Source organism: Corvus hawaiiensis, chromosome 2 (genome assembly GCF_020740725.1).
Source record: "Corvus hawaiiensis isolate bCorHaw1 chromosome 2, bCorHaw1.pri.cur, whole genome shotgun sequence".
Taxonomy (NCBI): domain Eukaryota; kingdom Metazoa; phylum Chordata; class Aves; order Passeriformes; family Corvidae; genus Corvus; species Corvus hawaiiensis.
In genome coordinates, this window is record NC_063214.1 from 33435564 (window position 1) to 33449113 (window position 13550).

General features: G+C 43.6%; 1 protein-coding gene across 1 annotated transcript in view; it reads left to right on the forward strand.

Moving 5' to 3' along the window:
• The window catches only part of A2M (alpha-2-macroglobulin), a 31419-nt gene that overhangs the window by 7105 nt on the left and 10764 nt on the right, over positions 1-13550 (forward strand). Inside the window, exons 8-21 of the mRNA XM_048294286.1 lie at positions 113-236; positions 1687-1801; positions 2041-2150; positions 2992-3150; positions 4555-4782; positions 5115-5178; positions 5660-5802; positions 7231-7380; positions 8049-8219; positions 8848-8998; positions 11235-11343; positions 11656-11884; positions 12172-12298; positions 12928-13049. Of these exons, the coding sequence (XP_048150243.1) occupies positions 113-236; positions 1687-1801; positions 2041-2150; positions 2992-3150; positions 4555-4782; positions 5115-5178; positions 5660-5802; positions 7231-7380; positions 8049-8219; positions 8848-8998; positions 11235-11343; positions 11656-11884; positions 12172-12298; positions 12928-13049 (2002 nt within the window). The remainder of the gene's footprint in view (positions 1-112; positions 237-1686; positions 1802-2040; positions 2151-2991; positions 3151-4554; positions 4783-5114; positions 5179-5659; positions 5803-7230; positions 7381-8048; positions 8220-8847; positions 8999-11234; positions 11344-11655; positions 11885-12171; positions 12299-12927; positions 13050-13550) is intronic.

Sequence of the window (13550 nt, forward strand, 5' to 3'; positions counted from 1 at the left end):
GAGGCAGCTCTAGGAAAGAATCCTGGCTTCATTGGGATGAGCCTGTAATTTTTCTACATCCCTCTTGCATTCCTAATGTCTCTGTTTTCCTTTCAATCCTGCCTGCTGGTAGATACACATTTGGGAAGCCTGTTCCTGGCCTCGTGAGCTTCCGTGTCTGCCGGAAGTACGAACGTGCAGCCGTGTCCTGCTATGGTGAAGAGGGTAAAGCAGTGTGTGAGGAGTTCTCTGGACAGGTCAGTCATGATTACTCTGGTGGGTAGAGTGATAGGAGAAAGTGTGGTTTGTTGAGGATGCCTTGTAGGCACAGGCTTGCTCTGAGTATGTACAAACATAGTGTAAAAGTGTGGTGAGGCACTGGCACATGTTGCCCAGGGAAGTTGTAGATGCCCCCTCCCTGGAAGTGTTCAAGGCCAGGCTGGATAGGGCTTTGAGCAACCTAGTCTGTTGGGAGGTAGCCCTTCCTGTGGCAGGGGAATTGGAACTTACATGGCCTTTAAGGCCCATTCCAACCTAAACCATTATGTGATTCTACAATTCTGTGAAAATCCATGTATTTTAAGGAGGGCTGAAGAATGGGAGAAGATTGGGTGCAAGATGAAATGTGAAAGGTAAAAATAGGAAGGTCTGTGCAGTAAGAGCAGTGTGTGTAGAAGCCAGAATCTGATGGAGAATGAAGAGATGAAAGAAATAGCAGAAAGTTCAGTTGGAGTGTAGAGAGTATAAGAGCAAAGTGAGATAGAAAAGCTATGAGCAATGACAACAGAGTTGGACTTGGCTTACACTGGAGACAGTGTATGGGGTCAGAAGCTCGTGTTAGAGAAAGGAAAGGAACAGAAACCAGGGGAAAGGCTGAAACATTTTGGGCAAGAAGGAAAGAAATACGTGTTTAGCAGCAGTGATTAAGACATACAGAAAAAAAAATCACTTTTTTCACCTTTTAGACTGGCAAGAGCAAAACTGAAAGGTGTTTGGAGCACAAAGAGGTGCAACAGTACTGGCTTAATTGAGAGAAGTTGGAGTAATAGCAATTGTGGAAATATGCCAGGAGAAGAAAGCAAACAGAAGATGTTCTCATGGTCCCTGGGCTCTGCTATAGCTTGATGTCCACAGCTGCTTCTGCCATTGCTGTTGTTATCCATGTCAAAAGAAAATAGAAACACTGTAGTGCTAACCTCTGTTCCAGGCATCTCTTCTGTGGAGACTTGCATTGTACATGAATTTGCTGAAGAGAGGTGGCAAGCTTTGGAAATACTTTTCCAGCTGTCATCTCCTTTCTACAAATACACAGGCTTTGGTTTGTGTATCGCTCATATGGCTTACTCATTTTAAGTAAGCAGTTTTATTTTCTAACATGCCTGATGCCTGACAAACATTTCTTATGTGGCATACATTGACTAATTCCCTGTGCACTTGTACCAAGTGTTGGCAGCTTCAAACTTCACAAGCATACACAAAAATCATCTAGTTTGCAAGCTTTTCACTCTAATGTTGCTGTAAGTACCTCAGTATGCTTTTTGCTAAGTTATTTATGTCTTTTTCCAGTTTTGATAACATCAACAGAGGTAGACTATCTGTGAGGTTATGGTCTTCTCTTTCAGTTCAGAACAACACACAGTGATGGATTCAATGAATAAGCATTGTATAAATGAGAATATAATGGTCTTGTTTGTTTTCCTCCAACAGACAGACATCTATGGTTGCATATCTAAAGTGGTAAAGACCAAATTATTCCAGCTCAAGAGAAGTGGATATGAGAATAAGCTCCATGTAGAGGCCAAGATTAAAGAGGAGGATACAGGTATGAATCATCTGGATGAAAGAGCCATGTAATGAGACCAGGAGAGAGCAGCAGAGGGGCCTGCCCAGTAGGAATGAGGGGCAAAACCAGACTCTTGCTATTCTGGAATCTTAGAGTTTTCCTGCCTCTAGTCCAGGACCACCAACAAAATAGCTTGTCCAGCAAAGGAGAGTTGGCCTAGAGTAAAAGGAATTCTGGTCAGGCAGAGGCAAGTTAGTTCTTCATGCTTCTTTCTGCAGGAGTGGAGTTGACTGGAACAAGCTTCTCTGAGATCACAACCACCATTAGCAGAATCGAGTTTGCGCTTTCAGATACCTACTACAAGCGAGGAGTCCCCTTCTTTGGGCAGGTAGGGAAACCATGAGAATGGAATGCCATGAGTGCCAATCAATGATGCTACTGAACCTTCTGGTCAGATGTATGCCCCAGCTCTGCAAGGATGCTGGACCTCAGTGCTGCTAATCCCTGTGGGTCTCCTTTCCTCTGAAAGCTCTCGAGCTGGGGAACAGCAGCTGAGAGCACAGCCCTCATTCTGCCCTTGTGCTTCTGCCTCTTCTGTCCACTAAAATTCTGCTTCTACCAGTCATGTGTTTAATTGGAGGCCTCAGGGGTGTGAGTACATGTCAATCTCCCCATCAACTCCCCTGGCCCAGAGAGGAGAGAAGAAAGAGGCAAAGAAAAAGCATTCAGAAAGTTTGCAGCTGTCTATCACGGTATCCCGCAGTGGTAGGGAGGAGAAGAGAGATCCAACAGGCAGGAATTGTGCAGCAAGATTGATTGATTTAATTATTTTACAACTCTTTTATAGACCTTTTTCTTCATAGTCTAATTGGTCAAAGGATCAGCCACCCCATGGGATGATTGGCTAAAATCCTAAAACATCCATTGTCAAAATATTTTTCTTCTGTACCATAAGCAAAGTTTTGCAAGGTTGCAGGTGTTCATAGTTTATAGAACTCTACAAATATCTTCTGTGAGAGAGAAAAGTATCTCACGGGACTGGAAAGAAGCAAGAAAAATTCTTGCTAGCAGCCATATTTGTATCCACAGCTCTCTGAAACAGATGTGTGTAAAGTGCTGTTGAGGCTTCCTTGTCTGACATGGACCCAACATCTTTATCGTGGTGTTCTACCAGTCTGTTCAGGTGGCAGCCATTCCTCTCCTATACTGCGCTGGTTTTCCTCCTCCAGGTGAAACTTCTGGATGGGTCTAATGCTCCAATTGCCAATGAGACTGTGAGAATTTCTTTTCAAGGAAGACAGGAAGAAAACTATACAACAAATGAAGAAGGCATAGCAGAGTTTGCCCTAAACACTTCCACGTTGGCCTTTGAAAATGTTGGAATTAGGGTAAGTCCTTAGGACAAAGAAGGTAATGAAGCACCCCACGGGGCTGGAAGGGAAGCTCTAAAGTTTCTACAATATATGCAAAAGCAGTTAGATTATTGTTCCTTGTTCCTTGTGTGAGCCTTGACACCAGTTTGGTGGAAGTAGTTGTACAGCAAACTGAGATTCCAGGTCACAAATTGTAAATATTTTGTAAACATCTTGTAAATATTTGATTTCTGCTTGGCAATTGCAATATGGGGTTAGAAGAAACATCAAGAGATCCTAATAGTCCATTCTGCTCCAAGGAATCACCAGCCCTACCTAGTCAAGGGTGGGTCTATCTCCCATCTGCATTTTTCGGAGTTTAATTTAGCATTTCAACTTTCTACATACAGCTCCTGGTTTTTTTGTTTGTTTGTTTTGTTTTGTGGGGCTTTTTTGTTTGTTTTTGTTTTTCTCTTTTAAAAGGTTTCCTTTTTCCTGCTGTAAATAGAGTGTGAACCATTCACATAAATTCTCTCCCAGTTGAAGAATTTGTTTGTCTAGGACAAACAGGTGCTGCTGAGCATCTTTTAGTTAGTGGGAAATGCAATTTGTTGTGTAATGTGCATATCTCATAATATCACATCCTGGACTAGGGGAGGATATTTGTGTCTAGAATTATATTTGTTCTTCTCCCTACAATTCCCTTGTCACAGACTAAAACCGTTAAAAATTTTCCAGAAGTTACTACTAGATGCTTGAAGTTTTCAGATTTTTGCAGGATAAAGAAAAGGCAAGAATTCCCAAGTATAATGAGAAAGATAAAGAAAAAATGGCACGTGAGGCACATCAAATGCTGAAATAGGGCCCTTCTAAATGTGAAGTGTCTTCCCCTTGATCTCATCTTTAGGAGGACGTGGACTCTCTCAGCTCCTAAACTTCTATTCAATTAAGGTTTTGAATTATTAGGTGGAGATTGTCCTCCTTTTCTATAGCATCTGTAGCTTGATCTTGGCACTGGTAATATCTGAACTGGACAGCACTATCCCTTCTTCAGTGCCTATGATACGGAAAGAAATGAAAATTGCCTTTTTTTCTGTTTAGACTAAATAGAATATTAGAGAGGGCAAGGCATTAGTGTAAAAGGCCCTTAAAGTGACCCTGATAGTAAACAAAAATCTGATATGATTCAGCTTGTTTGACACAAACTTCAGCTTCTCTGGGAGTGAGATCATTCCCAATGATTTGCTAAAGATACCACCATCCTGTCTTGCACTTTCCAAACTCATGTGTTGGGTTGGTTTTTTTTTTTGCATTTTGTAGACTTCCTTGTTACTTCAGTACCAAAAAAATACTAAAACTTTAATATTAGGCCATGGATTTTTGTCTCCAGTTTGGCCACCTGTGTTTGAGGATCTATGTATGTATTTTCTCCTTTTCCAGGCAGTTCATAAACAAAACCTCTTCTGCTATGAACGTTCCTGGGTTGTTCCACGTTATGGAGAAAGTTATCTCCAGCTAAAGCGCTTTTACTCTCCCAGTAATAGCTTCCTCAAAATTGAGCCCAAGTCCAAGCCACTGAGCTGTGGCTCTTCCACAGAGATCCGAGTACATTATATCCTTACTCCAGAGGCTGTAGGAGAGCAGAAGAAAATCACCTTTTACTACCTGGTAAGTTTGCACCTGCCATACAGTGAGGTAGTCACTGGCAATTATAGGGGGGTGGAAGTAGATGTTGTGGTTTGTGGCAGCAGGCTTTAAACACTTTCTCGTCATCCTTCATATGTTCTTTAGAAACAAAAAGGAGGGTCTGAGTTGGGAGTAAAAAAAGTCAGGATGTCCCTGTGCCCTCTGGGCGAGCACTGGGACTGTGCTACAGGGAGGCAGAGAGCTGGGTGTGAACAGCAGACATACAGCTCAGTAACTCTCCTTGCAGGGTCCCCCACTTAAAGGTTTGGCTAATGCAAAACTTCAGTCACAACCAAGTTTCTCCTTCCATTCAGGTGATGGCCAAGGGAAACATTAAACGAGGAGGCACTCACTTTCTGGATTTGGACCAGGAAAGTGGTGAGTTCCTCTCCCCTACCAAATTGTCACTCTTATGGGGGCTAGGCAACTGTGGCAGACATACATGCTGCATCCATGTAAATGCAGGGATCGATATCTGCGTGTCCTCTAAGATCTGGGAAGAGTTTGACCTTTATTTTCTCTGCCTTTAGGCTTTTCACAGATTTGCTCTAATCCCCTGTGCCATTATCTTTCTCCTGACACAACATTTTTTGGAGCTCCAGTACTCCTTGGAGATACATCTGATGGTCTGTTTTTAGAAGCTGAAGCAAAATTCAGCATACTTATGCACTGGAAAACAGGCTTTTCAGTCAGACAGGGAGACTTACACATCTCTGTGAGCACCAATTCATCCCACTTGGATGCCTGAAATTTCATAATGTCTAGGATAAAGTTCAGCATAAAGTCAAACCTAGAATTTTGGCTGCTCCAAGAGAAAGTTTTTTGCAACTTAAATTTTTCCCATTGTTTTGTTTGCTAGACAATGGTGTCTTCTCACTACAGCTGTCTGTACAAGCTGATATTGCTCCAGTGGCCCAAGTGCTTGTCTACACCACGGTCCCCAGCAGGGAGGTGATTGCTGATTCAGCCAAGTTCTACACAGAATTATGTTTCAACAATAAGGTAAGTGTCCCCTTCCTGAGGGAGCAGCCACCAGACTGCAATGTGGTCAAGCTCACTTATTTAGCCTGGTTGAGCTAATTTCTTTAGATGCACTAACACTGGACAAGCAATGTATCAATTGTTGTAGGTAGCTTCACTGCTTGTTGGTTTGTGCTAGCCTGGAGAGGATCAACTGAATGAAAAAATGTGCTAGCAGGGGCTACACTGATAACACCCTCCTCAGCAACTGGTCAAAGCTGATCCTACAGATGGTCCTGACTAAGAAAAAGAGAACAACCTGAAAAATTCCCATCAGGACTTAAAGATACCAGACAGGACCGTGCTGAAGACAGTCCCTTGTCCTAAAATCAAAGCTGAATGAGTTCTTGAGACCTGTGTCACTGTAGGAGCTTGGTCACCCGAATTTTTTTCATTTATTAGGTTTCATATTGTGCAGTTCTTGAAGGTCCGGGTGCAAGCCAAGTGTCAAATGATTTACATTAGTTGATACTGTTTTCCTCTCCGAAAGCATGTTGGATCCAAAGCTGTTGTCAGACCACATAGGACAGTCTTAGGGCTATCTCCATGCTAAACAGTTTTCCTAGTAAGAAGCTTGCTATAGTCCTTTTTCTGCCTGAAGAATATTGTTTTTGCAGTCTCAAGATCCCACCCTGGGAAAGGTGGAAGGTGTCAGCAGAAGGCATGCTGTGTTCTGGTTGGGACATGAGGGAGACTGGCAGCTGATACTGCTTTGTCAGGCAACACATTGAGGATGCTTTGAGCCTGGCATGCTCGGGGGGGATTTGTAGTGCTGAGGAGAGAGAAGATTTATGCAGGGCAGCTGTCTTATTATAAAATCATGTGAGATGGTGGTGACAACTTTTGCTAGCAAGAACTTCCAGGGCAGAGGTAGGCGGGGGGTACTTAGGGTTGTGAGTTAGGTTTTGGAGAAGGCACAGGAGTCTGGAAGGCCTAGCCAGCAGGTGAGCTCTTCAGAATCGTTACCACCCAGCAGATTACTGCAATATTTCTCCAGGGCATCGCTGCTCGTCATGTTACCAAAGAATCTGCGAAGCAAGATCTTTGCAAGCTGGTTTTCTCTCCACATACAGTTTCTGGGTGCAGTACAGTGACTGCTCCTGGTTCAAGGACATGCTCCACTGACTGATCACATCTAGCCCCTATGTGGGATTGCCTCATCACATTCACAGTGACCATAAAACCTGAAACCACCTTACGAGTTTTATGAGCAATTGTGATGCTTGAAGTTGCCAAGAACTCTTGGTGGTGATTACCCTGGCACTGCTGGAACAGTAGCACAGATGAAGTATAGAAGGAGGTGTGCATGGATATGGGGACCTTGTAAAGTTAGAACTGAATGCACTCAGCTGGAAGAAAAGGACCTGTGAGAATTGGGCATCTGTGACATAGCTTTTCCTGTGGTTACAGGTGGACTTAAGCTTCTCCCCTTCGGAAGGCCTGCCTTCCTCAGATGCTCACTTGCAGTTCCAAGCCTCCCCGAACTCCCTCTGTGCTGTGCGTGCTGTGGACAAGAGTGTTCTCCTCATGAAGCCAGAAGCTGACCTGTCACCCACCTCTGTAAGTTCTTGGTCTGTGGAACAAGTTGGAGCCTGGTCAGAGCAAGCACAGCCTGGTGCTGGAGTGGAGACAGGGAACAGTCCCTCTTGTCAGAGCTGACACAGGGATGCTCCCCTGTGCTGCTTCTCATCTTCCTCCAGTGGGCAAAAAGATGAGAACTGGGCAGCAGTTGATTCTTAAGGGGTTTGTGTGATTTTATGGATGGGAATTAGAAAGCTCTTTTAAGGGGCCTGCTTGTCTTGGCCAGAGCCAAACACTGTTTTGTGTTTGATGATAATTTTTCAGTTATTCTCCTCATCCATGGATTAATTTTTTTGTGGTAGCATCTGGAAGTGTCAAAGAGTTTATTTGTCTTTTGCCAAGCTGAAAATGACAATCCCTGAGTAGGGACAAAGTGTTACAGATGGTTTGGCCAATGTAATTTTTTACATATTTGAGCCATAATAACCAGAGTAACATGCAGAGCATAAAAAAAGAGGCAGTATCTCCAAATTTGGATCCCTTTTTTGATTCCCAAACTCTTACTGCTCCCAGCACAGGGAGGACCATGGCAATGTGACTGTATGTGCTGGTGATGTGACTGTTACGGTGCTTGCATTGAACTCCCTCAGCTGTGCTTCGCAACAATGGGCACTAAAATGCCAAATACTCTGTCTCTTTCTTCCAAGGTGTATGACTTACTTCCAGTGAAGGAACTCCATGGCTATATCTATGCTTCAAACGCACCCTTGGAGGAGCCCATGTGGAATTGCATGACTGTGGAGCCAATAGTTCGGGATGGGATCACCTATGTTCCAGTAATGGGGGTGAATGAAGAGGACACTTACAGCATCCTAAAGGTATAGCCCCCTGGCATGGTTAGGGAGTGGGGTGGGAGAATGACTGAGAATGCTTTAGCCTTCTGTGGCATCATGCAACCTAACAAGGGAAGGGTTTGTTCATCTGAATGATCTGACACTTCTTTCTATCCGGAGGCACATTCAGTGAGGGTCATAAGCTTTACTCGTCATGCCAGATATGCTTCCCACTTGGTAGAAAAGGGATCAGCCTCGAAGTTTTCTTACAGGAAAAGCTTTGAGGCTGACTTGAGGTGAGGTTCTAATTGGAAGTAAATGATCCCATGCCGTTATAGTTACTTTGAATAAATCGGTATGTCCTTGAGCTGCATTGTAGCCACAGACATTTCATTCCAGAGGGAAAACTGTATATCTACTTCCTGGCTAATCCTGACCCCTAGGCTGAAATTGGACTGGAACCAGTGTCCTAGAAACAGATGGGATATATCCTTTTGTCTCTCTGAGCCACCCAGGCACTCAGACCCAAGGATCAGGGGATCATCTCAATGTCCAATCCACACACAATAACAACTTTTCCATTTTGAGGCAGTAAAATGCCAATGTCAGGTCTGCTGTGTAAACCTCAACAGGATTCAGTAACAGAAAAACATCTTTGGTTTCTCTCCCATAGGAAATGGGTTTAAAGGTTTTCACAAATACCAACGTGAGGAAGCCTTGGTTTTGCAGCCCTAGTAATCACAGGCATACCATCCATCCAGCAGCTGGCCTAGCAGCACCCGAAACCATGGCTCCGCGACCCATGCATGCAATGAGGACAAGTGGTAAAGGAACTTGGTTTTGTTATCACTGCTGTTCCGAACAGAGATCCTGTTTGTATTTTGGAGTGAAAACTTAAACAAGAGCTGGCGTTGTGTATTGAAACCTTGCAAGTAGTACTGAGCTGATGGGTTTGCAGATTTCAGCTTCTCAATGGGTTGTGTGGGTCTACAGACAAGCTTTGGTAACTCCACATTAGAAATCAGCAGAACCAGACCGTGTTCAAAGACCGGCAGAGCAGAGGATATTAATTCTGCTGACAAATTCTCTGTTCATTAGGTTTTTACAGTCAACTTCTATTCCTAGATTGTCACCTACAGATCCTCCAATACCATTTTCAGGCTGTTCTCATTGACTCAGCCAGCTTTATGTATGGTCAAAACCATGAAGTGGGTGACAAATTTTTCAGTGATGAGTTGGTAGGCTTTGGGAGGCAGGGTAAGACACGTATGGTAGAAGTCCAGCCTGAAATGGACCCATCCTATGATCCTATTTTTAAGGGCTATCTCAACTCTTACACTGTAACTGTTTGGGCAACAGAATTGGCCTTATCATCCTTCAGTCTCATATTAAAGAAAATATCTTAGAAATTATAAGTTATTCTAGCTGGATAGCTGATTCAGAGAGTTTTCCCTTGGCACTAGAACCTGTGCTTTTGTACGTGTCCAGTTTAAAAACAATTTCAACTTCTGACAGATAGATATAAATAATCAGCAGTAAGAAGACTGAAACACCACAATAGACAAACACAAGCTAGCCACCTGCCACTTTTGCCAGGAACAATGTGATATAGCTCTGATAGCATCTTTCACCTGTCCCTGAGTCCTTCTCAGGCTCTGGAGATGCCTGTTGCACAGTTAGTATGAATACTTGTTAGCTACTCAATTGTTATCCAAATGCAGAAATTTAATTAGCCAAAGTAAAGATGATGAAAATTAGAATTTCACTAAGAAATTTTCTTCTTTTTCTGCTTGGATGCATTTCTCTTTCTGTTTATGAAAGCCAAGCAAACCATGTCCCACCCACCCCATCTTTGTTTTCCAGTTATTGAAAAGTAAAGCAAAACAAAATGTTTAAAAAATGTAATCCCAAACACAGAATATTTTATTTGGAATAATTTTTGTATGTGAAAACTTTGTTTTAGTCAAAATGACTTCCCATATTACGGCTGCATGTTTTTATTTCGAGCATTTTCAGCCTAGTTCTTGAGAAGGCCATAGCTTTGACAGGAAGGTGGCACTCTGAGTCACAATGACCCTACAAAAAACACTTCAACAGAGGGATGTTCCATTGCTAGCTGGCCTGATTAGGATGGAGAAGAACATCACATCAAGGCTGTACCTGAAAGAGAAAAGGGTGCTTGTGATGCCATGATTTTTGTCTTTTATATTTCATATATTAATAATAATTATAATAATTATATATATAACTATTATAATATATATACTAATATAATATATATATATTTATATATTCTTTTATATTTTCAGGTATAACCCCTGTTATACCTTTTTATAACTTCTGTATTCTTAGTGCTTTTTGCCTACATTCTTAGACTTGTTTGTCAAGCTAGGAGACTAAACATTTTAGAAGCTTCATAGTCAGGGATCAGTGTGCCCCAGATCCCAAGGTCCTCTCCAGAACACATTCTGTAAACTAAGATAGAACCATCCAGGGGAAGGCTCCTTGGGGAGGTGGGGGGGGGGGCCTCATTTGAGCCTCTCATTGGGGAATCTTTGATAGATTAGTAATTAGTAAGACCTAAAATGTTATACCAGATCTATTGTGGGTGGGTGTGCATTGCAGTGTGCATTTGGGTGCATTCAACCTGGATGTGTGCACCTAAGAATCCTTAAAATAAATACCAAGGTAAAATCCCTTTTTCCCTTCTAAACGTGTCTGACTCTTGATTTTAAGACCAGGAAAAGGCATCACTTACATAGAAGGTCCTAAATAGGTTTTTGCTCTAAATCCTTTATTTTTAAGCTTGTAAAGTGCTGCCTTCCAAAGTTTGAGGTCTGCTGGAGACCAGCAGAAAATAATGGAAGGCTAGCTCTCCTTGCTAATAAGCCCTGGCCCTGAAACTCCACTGCTGTTGCTAATATAGCTCACTACAGCCACAAGCATCTGCTTCTGATTGCCACATTGATTGACACTTTTCTCAGACTGAAGCATGATGCTGATATAGGTCTTGTTTGGGATTATCAATAGTTGATTTCTTTTTCATCTTGCCTCATTCAGGCCTTCTGGCAGACAGATTTTCTGAGCAGTTAAGCACTCCTGAAGAGGTGACAGAGACAGTCCGAAAGTATTTCCCAGAAACCTGGATTTGGAGTTTAGTACCTATAAGGTGAGTATTTTGGGTTAGTTCATTCCTTTTTAATAAAACTCAGTTTATAAGGTGAAAACATGAATCCCAAAGTGTTTGTCCTTCATTGTTTGCAGAGATCACTTGGCAATACTCTGAGATGAAATTACTTTGAGCCATAGTTAGGTTTGTCCAAAGAATGGACTGGAAGAAGATGTAGAGTGGTCCTACAGTAGCAAATGTACTGTGCTCCATCATTCACACAGCAAATACTGTTCAGTAGGCCAAAAGGGGTACAGCTAGTCACCAAAATGCTGTAAAACTCATCTGTCCTTGCTGTCTGTGCTTTATCAGCTCTGAGGGAAAAGCTGATCTAGAAGTGACCATCCCTGACACCATCACTGAGTGGAAAGCCAATGCATTCTGTACTTCGGCAGACGCGGGCTTTGGCCTGTCCCCAACAGTGTCCCTCAGAGCCTTCCAGCCCTTCTTTGTGGAGCTCACCATGCCCTACTCTGTAGTGCGTGGGGAGTCCTTCACGCTGAAAGCCACCGTTTTCAACTACCTGCCTGCCTGCATCAGGGTAAGGGAGGTTTAAATTGTTCTCTGTAGCTGTGAGGTTTAAATTGTTCTCTGTAGCTGTGTACCTTCTTGTGCAGCCTTGCCTTCACCTAGCCTTCTTACCTTGTCTCTCAGCAGCCCTAGACCCCTTGCCCCTGACATTTTATGTTATATCTCCTATATACTCCAAATGCAGAATCCACAGCTCCAGTTCCCTTCTCCTACTGAGGAAACAGCAATTGCCATGGCTTCCTAGCTCCCTGTCTCTCATGATCACCCTTTCTTATTTGCACCTCTCTCTACTGGCAGGTCAGTGTGACTCTGGCTCAGTCTACTCATTTCCTGGCTACTCTGGTGGAAAAGGAAAAGGAATCTCATTGTCTCTGTGAGAACTTGAGGAAAACCGTGGCTTGGCTGGTGACTCCCAAATCTCTAGGTAAAGGTCTCAGGGTGCTGAAAACCGCAGCAAGGGTTTCTTTGAGCTGTTCTCCCCATTCAGTATTGGGTATTAAAGCAACACATTTTCCTGGGAAGCACTTCAGTTGAGTGTGTCTGATCTGGGGGCAAAGACTGTTATTTGGGAGGCAAAGACTGAGGAGTTCATAGTGTCCAACTCTGTGTCTGGCATCACATGCAGTACCATCAAGCCTTGGACAGCATCTCCTGAAGCCAGAGATGTTGCTGGCCAGCAGAGATGTTCTGTTAGCTCCATTCTTCCCAGAGATTAGATGTCTTCCCCATGGGATCTTCGCACTTGGTTTTCACTGTTGGTGTGGTAGCAGCTGTGGTGTGCATGCAGGACAGCAGTGTGCTGAACAGCAGTGGGGCTGGTCACACTCAGTACTGTGGTGTTCTGGAAAAGAGTCCCCAAAAGAGAGTAACCTTTCAATGACAGCACAGCTCTTGTGACTTCTGGTATCGAGAGCTTGGTTTTTGTGGGAAGCAGGGCCCAGCCACGACAGAAATCTCCATCCATGAACCTGCAAGCTGAAACTCCTGAAAGTAGCAGTGAATGCCATTGCCTGGCTCTGCCTGGCAGGACTGACTGACCCCTGTTTCCTCCAGGTCAGGTGGAGTTCTCAGTGACCACTGAGGCCCTACAGAACCAGCAGCCCTGCGGGAACGCCATTGTGGAGACCCCTGAGAAAGGGCGGAAGGACACTGTCATCAGACAGCTGCTGGTGGAGGTACGTGGGCTGTGTGAAGGGAGGACTGACCTTTCCTACGGGCTACAGCTTACACTGTGATACAACTGGATGGGATGCTAGATAATCTCATCTAGCTTCCGTTCTGTAAAAGGTTGGACCAGATGACCTTTTGAGATCCCTTCTAACCTGGTCTGGTCTATGATTTTATGGGATCACTATGCAGCACGGCAATATGATGGTCTTACATCATTGTACTTTGATAGGGCTGCATAAAGACTTCAGCTTAATAATGTGCCTTGTGTCTCCTGGTACAATAAACTTTCCCTGTCTTCTACTGTAACAGGACTCCTACTGCAATCCATCCCTCCCTTTAGCTCCCACCTGTCACCTGCTATTTCAATACACTGTCTTTACAGCTTCTCTCCTTCTTTTGACACATCCCCAGTAAATGTGCCGGTCAGCACATGCTGCCTCTCAGCTAATTGAATGGCCAAGCAAACTGCCTCTTAAGCTGAGTGTTTTGCAGTTGTGGTTTGGTAA